This window comes from Sylvia atricapilla, chromosome W (assembly GCF_009819655.1).
Source record: "Sylvia atricapilla isolate bSylAtr1 chromosome W, bSylAtr1.pri, whole genome shotgun sequence".
Lineage (NCBI taxonomy): Eukaryota > Metazoa > Chordata > Aves > Passeriformes > Sylviidae > Sylvia > Sylvia atricapilla.
This window is the reverse complement of record NC_089173.1, coordinates 3325063-3340785: the sequence shown is the minus strand read 5'-3', so window position 1 is coordinate 3340785 and position 15723 is coordinate 3325063. Positions and strand designations below refer to the sequence as shown.

The following is a 15723-nucleotide window of genomic DNA, read 5'->3' as shown; positions in this document are numbered from 1 at the left end:
ACAACAATATAAGATATTAAACTATTAGAGAGCATCCAGAGGAAGGCAACGAATATGGTGAAGGGCCTTGAGGGGAAGCCTTAAGAGGAGCATCTGAGGTCGCTTGGTCTGTTCAGCCTGGAGAAGAGACCGGAGGAGAGACCTGATCACACTCTACAACTTCCTCGTGAGGGGAAGAGGAGGGGCAGACACTGATCTCTTCTCTGTGGTTCTCAATGACAGAACCCAAGGGAATGACCTGAAGTTGTGTCAGGGGAGGTTAATGTTGGATATTAGAAAAAGTTTCTTCACCCAGAGGATGGTTGGGCACTGGAACAGGCACCCCAGGGAGGTGATCACAGCATCAAGCCTGACAGAGTTCAAGAAGTATTTGGACAATATTCTCAGGCACATGGTGTGACTCTTGGAGATGATCCTGTGCACAGCCAGGAGTTGGACTTGATGATCCTTGTGGGTCCCTTCCAACTCAGCATATTCTGTGATTCTGTTAAATAGCCCCCTTTTGCCACATCCTATTTATGTCCTCAAGGGCACCCTTGTGTGAGCAATGTCATTGACATAACTGAGTGAAATAGGATTGGCCACTGCAGCAATTATTTTCCCTTCTGTGTCCTCCTTTCCTGTTCTCATATTACCTGGAATCCCATGAGCACACCAACTTGTTATTCCCTTTACACTCTGGGCTCACTGCACATCGCAGGAGGTGTCTACCTTCAGCTTCAAGGTCAGTTTAACTAACCCTATTGCTTATCTTATTTGAGGTAACTCACATGGTGGCATTTCAAATACAAGGTTTAGTAAAAACTAATTTAAAGCACCTCATGATGTGGTGTAATTTTGTTAGAATTTATTGATTTGCATAACTACTTAGTGCAGAAAAATGTGTCAGCCCACTGTGAAGCTGATTCAGATGTCAATCCTTAAACAACAATTTAAATAAGGGTAAACAAGTTCCTTTACAGAGGTTCAGAGAAATCATCTTTATTTTGGGAAGTTGTTGGAGAGTTTATAATTGTCAGCACTGTCAGGATTAGGCTTTCCTATTGTAAAATAGTGGTTGAGGGATTCAAAAAGTCAAGCACTACCAACACCTTTCACTGGCTTTAGCAAGAGAACTTGGGGTTCTATATCTCACCAGGTCAAATTTAATGGACTAGATCTTTATCTGGTAGAAATCAAAAAGTGTTGGGACTGAAGAGTAGTTGTGTGACCTATTAAGAGTCACTGTCTTTTCCTTCTTTCATAACAAGGAATTTTGAACTATTTAGTTTATTCTTTTAAAAAAGAGGCTTTGATTTTTATACCAGTTCACTTACCACTGGAATTACGAGGAGAAAAGAAAACAGAATTTTAGTTTATTTTTCCTAGAGACATTCCATGCTATGATTAAGACATACTTAGCATGATGTCTGCACTAACATTATTTATGCACTATGGAGATTTTTATATTAAACAGAGATCAGTCAGAAAGGATCACATCTTGCTCAGGCTGAGCTATGAGAAACTTGAAAGGAACCCTCTCCAATATTTTTTATGAAATTTAATGCTTTAATTTATATCTTATCATCTGACTTTGTAAAGTGATATAGCAGACCAAGAGCAATGTAAACTGTTTTTGGGGCATCAAAAAATGATATACCAGGCATTTAGTCACTTATGACATTTCTTGCATATGTTTCTAAGATGCCTGCAACTGCTGTTGAAGGGCAGAGGAAAATTTGCACTGGGTTCTGTGGATCAAGCTAAGGATGACTCAAAGGAATTATTTCCAAAATATAAAAGACCAGTGTCTTTTGTAACTCGTTTCTCCACCACATGCAAAGTTCTGCTCAGTACAGTATCACCATTAGACAGCTAAATAGTTTAAAATTTGCAAATATGTTGTTTATGTCTCTGTGTGAACTTTAGCCATGACTGTGCTATTCCTCTAAAATGTCAGGATCACATGGTGTGGTACTTAATATATCCATGACATGATTCAAATATGTAAACTAGTTCTATTTCTAGAAATGTCACCAGACAGTCTGTAACCCTTGTACCTTCTTTCCATCCTTGGCTAAAGGAACATGTGCAGTCTAGTATAAAATAAAGAATAATCAACATTTATGTTCAATTACATGAATATTCACCTACGAAGAGCTGACAATTTTTTCATTAAAATAATTTCAAGAAAGTAACGGGTTAATTGCAAAAAAATTTTGTCTATATTAAAAGCAGTAGTTCTGTAAGTTCCTTAAAGGGTACTTGTTTGTGCTTTTATGATGATTCAGTCTCTGAAATGGATGGAATGGATTCACCTCTGTGCAGATCACAAGATCACTGTGTGCAATATGACACTGCTGAAATAGTTTGAAAAAGGTTGTAGACATGAATCAAATGTCCCGAAGCTCAGTTGGTTAAAGCATGGTGCTAATAACACCAAGGTAATGGGTTTGATCCCTGTATGGGCTATTCCCTTAAGAGTCGAACTTGATGATCCTTGTGGGTCCCTTCCAACTCAGAATATTCTGAATAGCAAAGGGAGTTTTGGTTCAATAGAATTTTTATAAGTTATTAATAGAAAAGAGGCATATTTTTAGTGTTGGTAAGGGACCTGATCCATAAAAAATGTATTTCTTTTGAAGCCTACATTGGCCTTTAACAAAGTCTGTAATCTAGATGTATTGTGAAGAGGGAAAAGTGGTGTAATGCCCTAAAAGAGGCATTTTTTTTCACATCCTGTGATTCAGCAGCTCCACCTTAAATGATATTTGGAATCCTTTGGTCCATTTATCAGCTAGTCCCACAATTTCTGCAGTGACATTTACTCAATCTTGGGGCTGGCTTTTGTATCTGCATTCTATGTATGGTAAGTTTTATACATATAAATAGAATTTTAAAACATAATACACTCCTGAAAGAACATTAATGTTCTAAAGGCTGGTTACAGGTAGCTGAGCAAATCCTGGGGAGAGTAAAAAGGCTATGACCTCCATGATTTCAGACTGCTTTTGCTAATTCTCTCGAAGTCAGAGATTACTGAATATTACTCTAGGAAAGGTAATTCCAATTTGGCTCTGAATTTGCTTACCCTTTATAGTGCTGATGTGGTGGGAGATCAGTAATAATTGTGTTCAGCTATGAAGAAAACCTGTTTTTTGCAGATGCTTAATGCTATATGTTGTATGGCTTAGTGACTTTAAGTCAACATAGCATTTAATCCTCTCATAATTAATCACTTCACACATGAAATGACCACTCTCTATTAACTTTATCCACAAGATGGCTTTTAAGGAATTAATCAAAATTGTTCACCATAGGAGTAAACCTGTTGCATGGAAAATACATAGCAGCTGTTACTGAGCCAATTGTTCTGTGTTTCTTCACTTCCATATAATAATATTTCTGCTTTCTTCAAGTTATAATACAAGTACAAATGTCCTTTGAAATAAAACTTTAAAGGACTTATTACCAGTGACAAATTCCACTCTCAGAACTACTGAGCTGTACTTGAGCCAAAGGAATGCATAGTCCTGGAGGGATACAAAAGATGTATTAACTGGTTATCATGAGGCAAATCCAGTAGCCAAATTGTGAGCAGAATGACATAATAAAGTAAAAATGTATAAGGCTAGTTGTCCAAGCATTTTGTAAAGCTGTAAGTTAGATTCAAATCCCAGGAGTCATCAAAATGTCTTGCATCACACTTTGCTAACATGAGAATAATCCTTCCATCTGACCCACGGGAAAACCACCTGATGCTGGATACCAGCTGATACATGTATATCTTACCCTCCACATTCAGCAATTAATGGATACACAATTGTGGGTACTGCTGAATCAGTAATAAAGAAAGAAGCTGTGTGTAATGCTTTGGAAAAACACTTATTACTATGGGAGTATCATCTGAGTGACACATAGTTGTGGTCTCTTGCTACAAATCCTAAACATGTCCTTCAAATATATAAAACAAAATTACTAAACTTTATACTTAGTTAAGATGCAGTTCAGTCCTATATGTTTCCAAAATAAAGTGCAAACATGTATGTAGCTTGTGGTGCACTGAAAGAACTAATTTCTACAGATTGATGCAGTTACAAACCAATTAGCAGAGTTCTGGGTTAACCCTGGCCAGCAGTTAAGCACCACACAGATGCTCATTCACTCTCCCAGCCCACTGGGACAGGGGGAGAAATAGGAAGAAAATGAGAAAATTCATGGGTTGAGATAAAGATAGTTTAATAAGCAAAGAGGAAGAAAACAAAATGAGTGATGCAAAGGCAATCACTCACCACCTTTCACAAGTAGACTGATGCCCAGCTAGTCTCCAAGTAATGGCTATCTTCCAAATCTCTCCTCCCCTCAGTTTTTATTACTGAGTATGATGTTGTATGGCATGGACTATCCCTTTGGTCAGTCTGAGTCAGCGGTCCAGGTTGTGTCCTCTCTCACTCCCAGCCTACTCACTGCAGAGAGCAGAGTTGGAAAAAAGAGAAAGTCCTGATACTATGCAAGCACTTCTCAGCAATAGGTAAAACATTAGTGTGTTATCAACACTGTTTTAGCTACAAATCTAAGTCACAGAACCGTATCAGCTGCTATGAAGAAAGTTAACTTGACTCCAGACAAATCCAGTACAACCTCTATACATTATTCCATACCATTTATGTCATGCTTGGGTCCCACACTATCCAATACATCCTCAATCATCACCTCCCCTTCCTGTCTCTTGCTATACACACAGATATCATTCCCTTAGTCTATGAGCCTCCCCTGTAAAATGTCCATAAAATGTCCATCGAGTTCACTTAGTCTGTGATTCAGGCTCAATTCATTATGCTGGTCACTCAGGACAAGAGAGATTTCACATTGTGTTATTAGATGCTAAATCCAGCTCAGATTGGGTCGCTGCTGTACTTGCTTGGTTTCTTGCAAGGCTCATTCTCTGTTGGTTCAGGTGATTCCTGCTCTTGTACTTTCTATAACATGCAACTCAATGGGTTATTTTCCCCTAGGGTTAAATCTCCTTGAGGTGCACAAGAGATTTCTCCACCATCCCACATTACCCAGAAATTATATCTGGGTCCTTGACCAAAAGCAATCCCGTGAATGGATTTGCCCACGATATCTTTCCCAGCCAGTTCCCTACATGTACTACAAGGACCTTATGTCCTTCTACAGCACATAGGAGTTTCGTTTGGGCAGGGCCAGGTCAGTTATTTGATTCTCTGGTATTAACCAGCCAAGTGGGTTCTGTTAAATTTGCATCCCAATGCTTCTATGTTCCAGCACTTGTTGCTTTCAGTATAGTCTTTAACAGTCCATCGTATCCTTCAGTGTTTTCAGAACCTGGTTCATGATAGGGAACACAGTACATACAATCCTGTTTGGCGAAACACTGGAACAGGTGGCCCAGAGAGGTGATAGATACCCTGTCCCTGGAAACATTCAAGGTCAGGTCAGACAGGGCTCTGAGCAACCTGATCTAGTTGAAGATGTCCCTGCCCATTGCAGGGGAGTTGTACTAGATGACCTTTCAAGGTCCCTTCCAACCCAAACTATTCTATGAAACTATGATCAATGCCATGTTTCTTAGCCCAGGTGCTCATGAAGTTGCTTTGGAAATGAGTCCTGCTGTCTGACTTGATTCTTTCTGAGGTGTTGTGCTGTCACAGAACTTGCTTTACAAGAATCAGGATGGTGTTTCAAGGGGTGATATTAGTTACAGGGTGTTTTGAACCCTCCACCATGGTAATCATGTAGTGCTTGCCTTGGTGGATTCATGGCAGTGTGATATAATTGATCTTCCAGGCCTCCCCATATTGATATCGTAGCCACCGTTCCCTTTACCAGAGAGACTTTATTTGGCTTGATTGATTATGGTGCATGTTTTTCTTTCATGGAAAACCTGTGTGATGGCTTCAGTGTTCATGCCTATCCCTGGATGTGTACATTGCATTTCTTCCTAGATGTGCAGATGTTGCATGGACCCACTGAGCTACAAATACCTCATCCTTATACTCCCAGTCCAGGTCCATCTGTGCCACTTCAATTTTACAACCTTGTCTACCTGTTTGTTGTTTTGATGTTCTTCAGTAGCCCAGTTCTAAGGCACATGAGCATCTATCTACATGACATACCTTTACAGCAAGGTTCTCTACCTGGGCAACAATGTCCTGCCACAATGCAGCACCCCAGATGGGTCTACCTCTGTGCTGCTAATTGGTCATCTTCTACTGCTGTAGAACCTCATAGTACATTTCCCACCATCCATGAGTCAGTACAGAGATAGAACATTGCCCACTTTTCTTGTTCAGTAATCTCTAGGTCCAGTTAAATGGCTTTCACTTCTGCTAATTGACTTACCTTCTCCTTTGATGGTCATTACTGAAACTTGGTGGGGCAAATACCATGACTGGTGTGCTATCGCCAACTACAAATGGTGACAGGCTTTCCAGAAAGGACAGGCAAGGAAGGAGGGGTGGAGGGGTTGTCGTCTATGTCATGAAATTGATAGGTTATGAAAAGCTGTCTTTGAAGAATAGCCATGGGCAAGTTGAAAGCCTATGGGTAAGAATTAGACCAAAGCAACGAAGGGAACCCTGTGGTTGATGTTTACTACAGGCCGTCCCATCAAGGGGAGCCTAATAATGAAGCCTTCTTGCTCCAGCTACAGGAGGCATCATGTTTGCAGGTTCTTGTCCTCCTGAAGGATTTCAACCACCCTGATTGCTGCCAGAGAAATATCACAGCGAGCTGAAGGCAATCCAGGAGACTCCTGGAGTATATCAAGGATAACTTTGTAAGTCAGGTAATTGACAGTCCTACCAGATGCAATACTGGGCCTGATGGTCACCAAAAAAAGTGAGCTAATTGGTGACATCAGGATGGGAGGCAGCCTCATCTACAGTGATCATGTGCTGGTAGAGTTCACAGTATATGGGTCAGGACAAAAGTAAAGACCCTGAATTTTAGGAAAGTAAACTTCCAGCTGTTCAAAGAGTTAGTCAATAGAACCTGCTGTGAAACTACCCACACACAGGCATTCCAAGCATCTCAAAATGTCTTGAGGCATCAATCTTTTCCAGTCTCTGACAGCTGATCATGATTTATGAAATATGGATATTGATCTAATATCGATACCCAACTATGATGGACAAAAGACTTTCTAACAGTTTAGAGTTAGAAAGTGTATGCTAAATGCGACGCTGGGCAGCTGAGTGGGATTGCTCCCTAATACGCACTGCAAAGTTACAAGTGATTACAGAGTCTATTTATTTACAAAAGTTTTGAATACTCAATATACTAATACATATTCATAACACAAACACGTCCCATTCTCTGCTTTGTATTATAATTAGCAAAAAGCTATTAAGTATGCATAGTTTGTTCTTTGAATTGAGTCAGTAGTCTCATTTATGGGGAGGGGTCATAAAAAGAGGAAGAGGGGAGAGTCTTCCTTGTTCTGAACTTTCAAACTTTTCAGTGGATAACAAGACAAATTAAACCTTTTGGAACTCCAACTTCCTCCCTTCGTGACTGTTCAATGGGTTTCTGGATGTTAGAAGATTTACAATTGTCTGTATTCTTTAGATCTATTTATCAGTTTCTCTGTTTCTCATTATAAACACAGCTAAACAAACATTAAAATGACAAGCAATTAGTTATTTAGATTCAGGATATCTATCTTAGATCCAGTTCCTTTCAACTAACCATTAACTCTTAATTATTTCCAGCAAAGCCTCTCTATCTACTTTATTAATTCCAGTAAAGTCTATCTTTAGCTACAATTTTAACTTTTCTAAAATCCTTAATTCTTTAAAATTTGTGTCTCAGTCAAACTAAAGAGAAAAAAGGAAATGCACAGGCAGTGGAAGCAGGGACAGGTTTCCTCAGAAGAGTACAGGAGCATTTCCCAGTTGTGTAGGGATGGGGTCAGGACAGTCAAGGCACAGCTGAAATTGTCAAGGGACACAAAGAATAATAAGGGCTTCTACAAGTATATCAGCCAGAAAAGGAAGGCCAAAGAAAGTGTACCCCCTCTGACGAACATGACTCGCAAACTGGTAACAATGGACAAGGAAAAGGCTGAGGTACTCGATAAATTTTTGCCTCAGCCTTCAATGGTAATCTTTCTTCCCATACCTCTCAAGTGGATGCATCTCAAGGCAGAGACGGGGGGAATGAAGTCCCTCCAACTGTAAGGGAAGATCAAGTTTGAGACCACCTGAGGAACTTGAACACACACAAGTCCATGGCCCCCAACAAGATGCTTCTCAGAGTTCTGAGGGAACTGGCAGATGTAGTTGCAAGGACACTCTCCATATTTGAAAAGTCCTGGCAGTCAGGTGAAGTCCCAGGTGACTGGAAAAAGGGAAACATTTTATTCATTTTTAAAAAGATTAAAAAGAAGACTCTGGGAACTACAAGACCTGTCAGCTTCACCTCTGTGCCTGGGATGATAATGCAGCAGATCTTCCTGGAAGTTTGGCTGAAGCCATATGGAAGTCAGGGAAGTGATTAGAGACAGGCAACATGGCTTCATCAAGGGCAAATCATGACTGACTCATCTAGTACCCTTATATTATGATGGAGTGATTGTACCAGCAGACAAGGGAAGAGCTACAGATATCAAATATCTGGACATCTGTAAGGCCTTTGACACAGTCTCCCATCACATTCTTGCCTCTGAATTGGAGAGAGGTAAGTTTGAGGGACAGACAGATGGATTGGGGTTTAACCCCAGTAGGCAGCTAAGCTTCCTAGTGCACCTCCTCAAGGTATCTCTCCTAGGAGAAAAGGGTAAAGGTCTAATGCTGACTGTCGTCATGAGATGGTGCTTGGAGTACTGAGACAACAGTAATGTAGGGTCCAAATACCAGATGAGCACAATGTCCTTGGTAACCCCAAATGTTACTGTATTCTATATCTATCTGTGCCAAATAATTGTTGCTCTTTAAGGCCCGGTGGCTCAGCTAGAACTGGAATTTTGAGGCAATCGGGCAGTGCCAGTCCCTTTAAAAGGTCAGGGCACCCAAGCTGACTTCCTCCTTTGCCTGGTAGCTTTAAAAGGCAGAGGCTTCTCTTCAGAGGGGGTTGTTTCTGGCAGGTTTCTGGGCTTGCAACAGTAGCAACTCAGAAAAACTGCATTTCGCAATGAGGAACTGTTTCAGAGTGAATTTTGCAAACCCTATTGTCAGTGCAAAGCTTGAGCCAGTCCTTGGGGCCAGGCTACCCTGTGTTGGTGCCGACAGACCAATTCTTACCCCCAACACACCCGTAGTGTGTACGACAACAGCACCAAGACCGGCGGAGTCCAGCAGGTGGCAGGAGGAAGCAGAGAGCAGCAGAGCTGACCCCACACACGCCATCAATTCTTCGTCTGCCACTAGAACTGCTCTATAAAGTTCTACCTTCCCGGGAGGGTGGTTTGGGTTTTTTGTCCGCCATCTTTTACACTTTGTCTCCCCAACCGCGTGTTCGACTGGAGTGCGTCATCTTCGGGGAAACAGCTGATGTCATTTTCCCGTTGCTGTTTTGTTTGTTAGTAAACTGCTATGTTTTCACTCATATCTAGTTTTATTTTGTTTTTCCTTATTAATGGAAAGGGATTGGTTGAAACTAAGGGGAGGAAACTCATTTTAGTGTCCAACTCTTTAAATTGTCTTAAACCAAGACATAGCTAACACTATAGCTTAACACTGCAAGCTGGAACCTGGGCAAAATGGGGGAAGGCTACAGAGCCCTGGGGGTGCAAGCAAAAAGTATTAGTGCTCAAGTTATCTTTTCCTCCATTTTACAATTACAGCCAGAAATAGATGTAGAATTCAAATCAACTTCTAGCTTTGTGGCTGGTGCCGTTGTGAAGGTTTTGACTTTTATGATGGGACATTCTTCAATGACTATAGCCTATTAGGGAGGAATGGGATCCACCTGTCTATCTGCCTCCCAAGATGAGAACCAGGACCAACCACCTAAAGTGTATGTATACCAATGAACTCAGCCTGGGGAACAAACAGGAGGAACTGGAGCTCTGCATCTAGATAGAAAGTTATGATATCATAGGAATAACTGAAACATGGTGGGACAACTCATGACTGGAGGTTCACAATGGATGGCTATAGGCTGTTTCATAAAGACAGGCAGGGAGGAAGTAGAGGAGTTGTGCTCTATATTAAGGAGAACCTTGAATGGATAAAAGTCAACTACAAGAACTGTGGAAGCCTTATTGAAGGCCTCTGAGTCAAGACCACAGGAGTTGTCTCCAAGGGGGGATCTTACAGTACATATCTACTACTGACCTCCAAACCAAGATTCTAAGACCAACAAAACAATATTTGAGTTACTTAAGCAAGCTTTGGCCCAACAGAACCTGGTTTTTATGGATGATTTCAACTATCCTGAAATGTGTTGGAAGAAGAATACAGCAGCTCACATGCCATCCATCAAATTCCTGGAATGCATAAAGAACTGCTTCCTCATACAAATGTTGGATATGCCAACCAGGAATGAGGTGATAGCCTTGGCTGCAGTGATCACAATATTAGGGAGTTTAGGATCCAGATGAGCATGCTGAAAGTTAGTACTAAGAAAAAGTTTTTAGATTTTAGAAGAGCAAACTTCAGCTCACTCAGAGCTCATTTGGGAGGGATTCTGTGGGAAGCTTCCTTGGAGTATAAAGGAGCCAGTGACTGCTCAGTTTTTCAGGAACACTTTCCTGGAAGTAAAAAGGCAACTCATCCCCTTTAAAGGTAAGGGAAGTAGGTGGAGCAAGAGACTCTCTTAGCTTAACTGTAAGCTCCTGAGTCTCCTCAAAACCAAAAGTGAAGGATACCAGAGATGGAAAAGCAGGCATATACACATTGAGAATTACAAGAGCATTGCCAGGGTGAGTAGAGATGCAGTTAGAATTTAAATCAGCCAGATATGTAAAAAAACACAAGAAAGGATTTTTCAGGTACATAACCAACAAGCAGAAACAGATGGAAAATATTAGTCCACTGTTAAACAGGAAATGTGAATTAATCACCAACAATGCTGAAAAGGCAGAAGTTCGCAAGACTTTATTCGTCTCTGTCTTGACCAGCACTGTGTGGCCCCAGGACCTGGGAACAAAAGTCCAGGCTGATGCAAACACAGACCCACCAGTGAAGGAAGAGTTGGTGTGTGAACTGTAACAGGAGTTTGGCCTCTGCAAATTGATGACCTCTGAAAATATCCACTTGAGGGTGTTAAAGATGTCTGATGTCATTGTGAGGCCACTCTTCATGTTGTTTGAGAACTCATGGAGATCAAGGGATGTGCCAGAAAACTGGAAGAAGGCTAATGTCACCCCCCCACCCCATATGCATTCTTTTCTTCAGTCTTTTATAGAATGGGCCATTTTCTCTGTTAGACTCCAAGATTTCCTGTACTCTAGACATAATCCCAAAACCATAGCTGCACTGGGACCATACTGCTGGGAATAATTAACAGAGCACAAAAATTCCTGGTAAGTATCTTCCTGGATTATCTTCCCAGAGCAATGTTGCCCACAATGACTTTCTCTCTCTAAACAGCTATCTCTTTTCTTCCCTAGCTCACTGAAAATACATACTACAGGAATTTTATAGGAACATGTCATGAGGCAGGCTCTACACATTTTCATCTTTAAAAGACCCCTCCCTCCACCACCCTACTCCTCAGACTAAGAATATTATTGAATTGCAGCAAGACCTCTAAATTTGAAATCCTTTATGTTCATTCTTATTTTAAAGTTCTGTAGTATGTGTGATATAAATGCAAAGGAGATTCTTTGTCTTGAAGAACAAAAAATCTCCATTTCTTGAGGGACAAATATAATCCTAGTTTGGTACCTCAAGACTGATTGTCACATGAAAAAGGGAGATTTCCTCAACCCTTAGTGTGGGGAAATTTACTCTATCCTTAATATTTAGTGTCTGTCAGTGCCCCAGGAAAGCCAAGATCCTTGTCCCCAACCAGTCTGTCAGCATCCCTTTATGGGGACCCTTCAATGAGCAGTCCTGCTAGATTGGAGGGCAGTTCAACTGATTTATTCAGAGAAATATGCTAGCAGGATAAGGGAGACCCCTCAGCAGGTCTTCCCACTGTGTGACCCTTCAGCGGGCCTTCCATTTTATTCAAGTATGTTCCCCACTGCTGGTGATTGCCAGAACCCATGAAGGACTCACACTAACAGTTCACAGAATAACGCTCTTTATTAATATAAAATTGTGACAGGTTAAGGTTTGAGGATTGCCAGTGATAGTTTCTGACTGCAAAAACATGTTCAAAGCAACATACAGACAAGCTCTAATCTCCAGTAAAAGTATTCAGTGCGCATAGAATATGGTTCATACCCAACAGGCATCCCTATGGGAGAGAAAACAGGTTCAGCCCATCAATTGATCCCAGCAGTTATGATGGAGTCTTCCCTAACTTCCCCCCCCCCCCCCCCATTCTTGACTTACTTTTATACTATTTCTTTGTGTTTAGGTGGAACTTGAGTGACTCTAGTCATACATACCTTTTTTACTGATTGGTGTAAAATTTTCTCGCTTCTGTTTTAAAGGTACAGTCAAAAAATATAGAGCACATTCCCAGTGAGGGGTGGTTGTACCTTGGAGGTAGGGAACTTTGTGATGGAGGTATGCTCTAACATTACAATTAGGCTATAATGAACCAAGTTCATCTGAGGAGAATGACTTCACCACAGTTGTTGGCTCAGCAGCAAGACATCTTCTATCTCACTTGGTTGACAGGTGCTATGTGGTTTATCAACTGCAAAGTACAATTGAGTTCTCCTCCCTGCAAGGATTTCAATAGAGTCTGGCTGTGGTGTTTCCACTCCACTCCAGCCTCTGTTCCATCCTCTTTAGCAGGTGCTATGGTTGCAGACTGTGTGTATGGGGAATCATTGCAGAATAGGTCTCGAGCATGACAACCACATTCCATAAAAGGAGCAGCAACTGTAATTTCTGTACCATCATAACTTCTGTTAGAATGTGAATATAACTTCTCAGTTTCCTCTAAATTAACCCCCAGCCATCTTTCCACATTGATCCAGAAAATGTTACTTATAATGTACCTCTGCTAAGTGACACCTTGTGGCTTGAAGAATTAATCTTATTTTGCTTTCTTTAGTCATATTTGTTGTTCTGAAAGATGATTGTATACTTCCATAATAATCTAAATGTCAAGAACAATAGTACTGATCCAGACCAGGGGTCTTCATAGCCTAGTACTCTGTCCAACAATGGTCAAAAATTGATTCTCAGAGAAGAGAGCAGAACAAACATGATATTCCTTGATGCTCTTTTAGCTTTCAGATATTTTCAGATCAGGCAATTCTATTAGCCTGTTTTCATGTGTCTGTTTAAAGCCCACAATGCATTTCTTCCATGTACTTGTTCAGTCTCCTGTTGAACCCATGTGAATGTCTTGCATATACATCATTCTTTGAGAAGGGAAGAGTGTCCAAAGGAGGGCAATGAATATGGTGAAGGGCCTTGAGGGGAAGCCTTAGGAGGAGCATCTGAGGTTGCTTGGTCTGTTCAGCCTGGAGAAGAAGAGACTGGAGGAGAGACCTGATCACACTCTACAACTTCCTTGTGAGGGGAAGAGGAGGGGCAGACACTGATCTCTTCTCTGTGGTTCTCAGTGACAGAACCCAAGGGAATGACCTGAACATTAGATTGGATATTAGAAAAAGTTTCTTCACCCAGAGGATGGTTGGGCACTGGAACAGGCACCCCAGGGAGGTGATCACAGCATCAAGCCTGACAGAGTTCAAGAAGTATTTGGACAATATTCTCAGGCACATGGTGTGACTCTTGGAGATGATCCTGTGCACAGCCAGGAGTTGGACTTGATGATCCTTGTGGGTCCCTTCCAACTCAGCATATTCTGTGATTCTGTGAGATTGCATAAAGATTCACCTACTTTTGTTTTGAATGTTTCTCCCACTAATTGCCTTTAATGGACTGTATTCTTATATTTGAAAAGGCAATGAAGTGTTGATCTCTATCCATGTTCCCATGCTACTCAGGATTCTTAGGTCCTTACTCTATTCCTCCTTCAAACTCTCTTTTTCCGGCTGATGAGTTCTGGCCTACTTCAACTTTGTTCATATGGAAAAAAAAAAACCCACAAGGTGTTTAACAGGTCAGGCTAATATGAAAAAGCACATGAGTTTCTGTAGGTGATAGCACTGAAACTTAGCACCTACCTAATGCCATATCCTGCGCGACATCTCAGTTTTCTGACTGGACAGCCACTTAGAGTCACCTGGAAACATTTTCAATAAAAATATAGAACTCATACTTCCGACTTTGCAGGATGCCTTATCCCACTCCATTCCACAAATCCATGCAATCTACGATCAGCATTATATAATTGATTATGCCATGAAATGTTCATAACCTCCAAATGATTTTGATGCCTTGAAAGGCTACCTAGAACAGAGGCAAGACAGTGTTAAAGGAATAAAGTAGGTATTTATTAAAAGGCCTTCAGAGAATACACCTTGGTCAGTACAAGAGCCTGGCCAAGGCTACACCCAAGATAAGACACCCGGTCATGAGTTTTCACACTTTTATAAGTTTTGGTCCATTTACATATTTGGGTTAATTGTCCAATTACAGTTTCAGGTTATAAAGTCCCATCCTTCCAGATGACTCTCCTCAATTCGCCATTGTTTATACTTTTTTGGGCCTGAAGCTGCAACGGTGTCCTTGGTTCTCAGGATGGAAAAGAATTGTTTTGTCTAACTACAGTGAAGACAACTTGCTAACACTTTATAGGAAGTTCAGAGCTATATACCAATGCAGTACAGAAGCTGGAAAATATGAAAGCTAAAACTTAAGGCATCAATTTCAACCTCCTTTCCTTTTACCCCTTTCACCACTTTATATACTTTTGTCTGCCATCTCTTACTCCAATATTGCACCTTTTTGGTCAGCAGAAAGACACCTCTGTGTAATGCATTTTTGCTCTGAAGCAAGCTAAAGCATTCAATTATGGCCCTAAATCTTTAACAGAATTAAAATACTCTGGGTGTTTGTTTTAGAATTGTGGGCTCAATATAGCACTAAAAATCAATTGATTTCCAAGTCTACCAGAGATATATATATAGAAATACAGTAAATTCTAACCTTTTTTCTTAATGCACTGTTTCAATGCAAACCAATAATTTAAATTATTGCTTCATTTATTGGACTACAGTTAAAAGTGAGGGTTTATTTTTTATTTGCATTGTATAAGGTCTTCTGTGTTGATTTCAGGTTGTCTTCTCTTTTAGAAATTGTATCCTTCCAAGACAAATGGCTAGCACAATCTGTCGTCTCCTGGGTGGCTGTGCATCTGCTGCATCCTTTGCAGCAGCAGGCACAGGGATCCTAACTGCTGGATACCTCTTCAATAAGCAAAATGTTAAAGCTACTGTTCAAGAAAAACGAAAACTCTTCCCTCCAAGGTAAGTTCTATGGGTTAACTAGTCAGTTGAGCACAGGGCCCAGCTAACTGAGCTAGGCGTAGTTTTTAACTCTTTGGGGGAAGATCTCCATTAAAGCTGCAGAGGACCTATTCCCTCACTCACACCATCTGTGTCTGCATATGGATTTATAACTGTCAGCCTAAAACCCAACATCCTTTATTAATAACCCCAGTTTTAGATAGCACTGACAGTGGCCTTCAAGGACAGAAAATAGGGATGTTAGATCATATCAATATACTTACAAAATCATT

General features: G+C 40.8%; 1 protein-coding gene across 2 annotated transcripts in view; it reads left to right on the top strand.

Annotated features, from left to right (window-relative positions):
* Positions 1-620: 620 nt before the first annotated feature.
* LOC136373330 (creatine kinase S-type, mitochondrial) overlaps positions 621-15723 on the top strand; it is a 41784-nt gene continuing 26681 nt past the window's right edge. Inside the window, exons 1-2 of one of the 2 annotated variants that reach the window (XM_066338230.1) lie at positions 621-724; positions 15278-15451. In XM_066338230.1, coding sequence (XP_066194327.1) covers positions 15300-15451 — 152 coding nt within the window. In that variant the 5' untranslated portion in view covers positions 621-724; positions 15278-15299. The remainder of the gene's footprint in view (positions 725-15277; positions 15452-15723) is intronic. The other variant, XM_066338229.1, reaches the window with a different exon arrangement.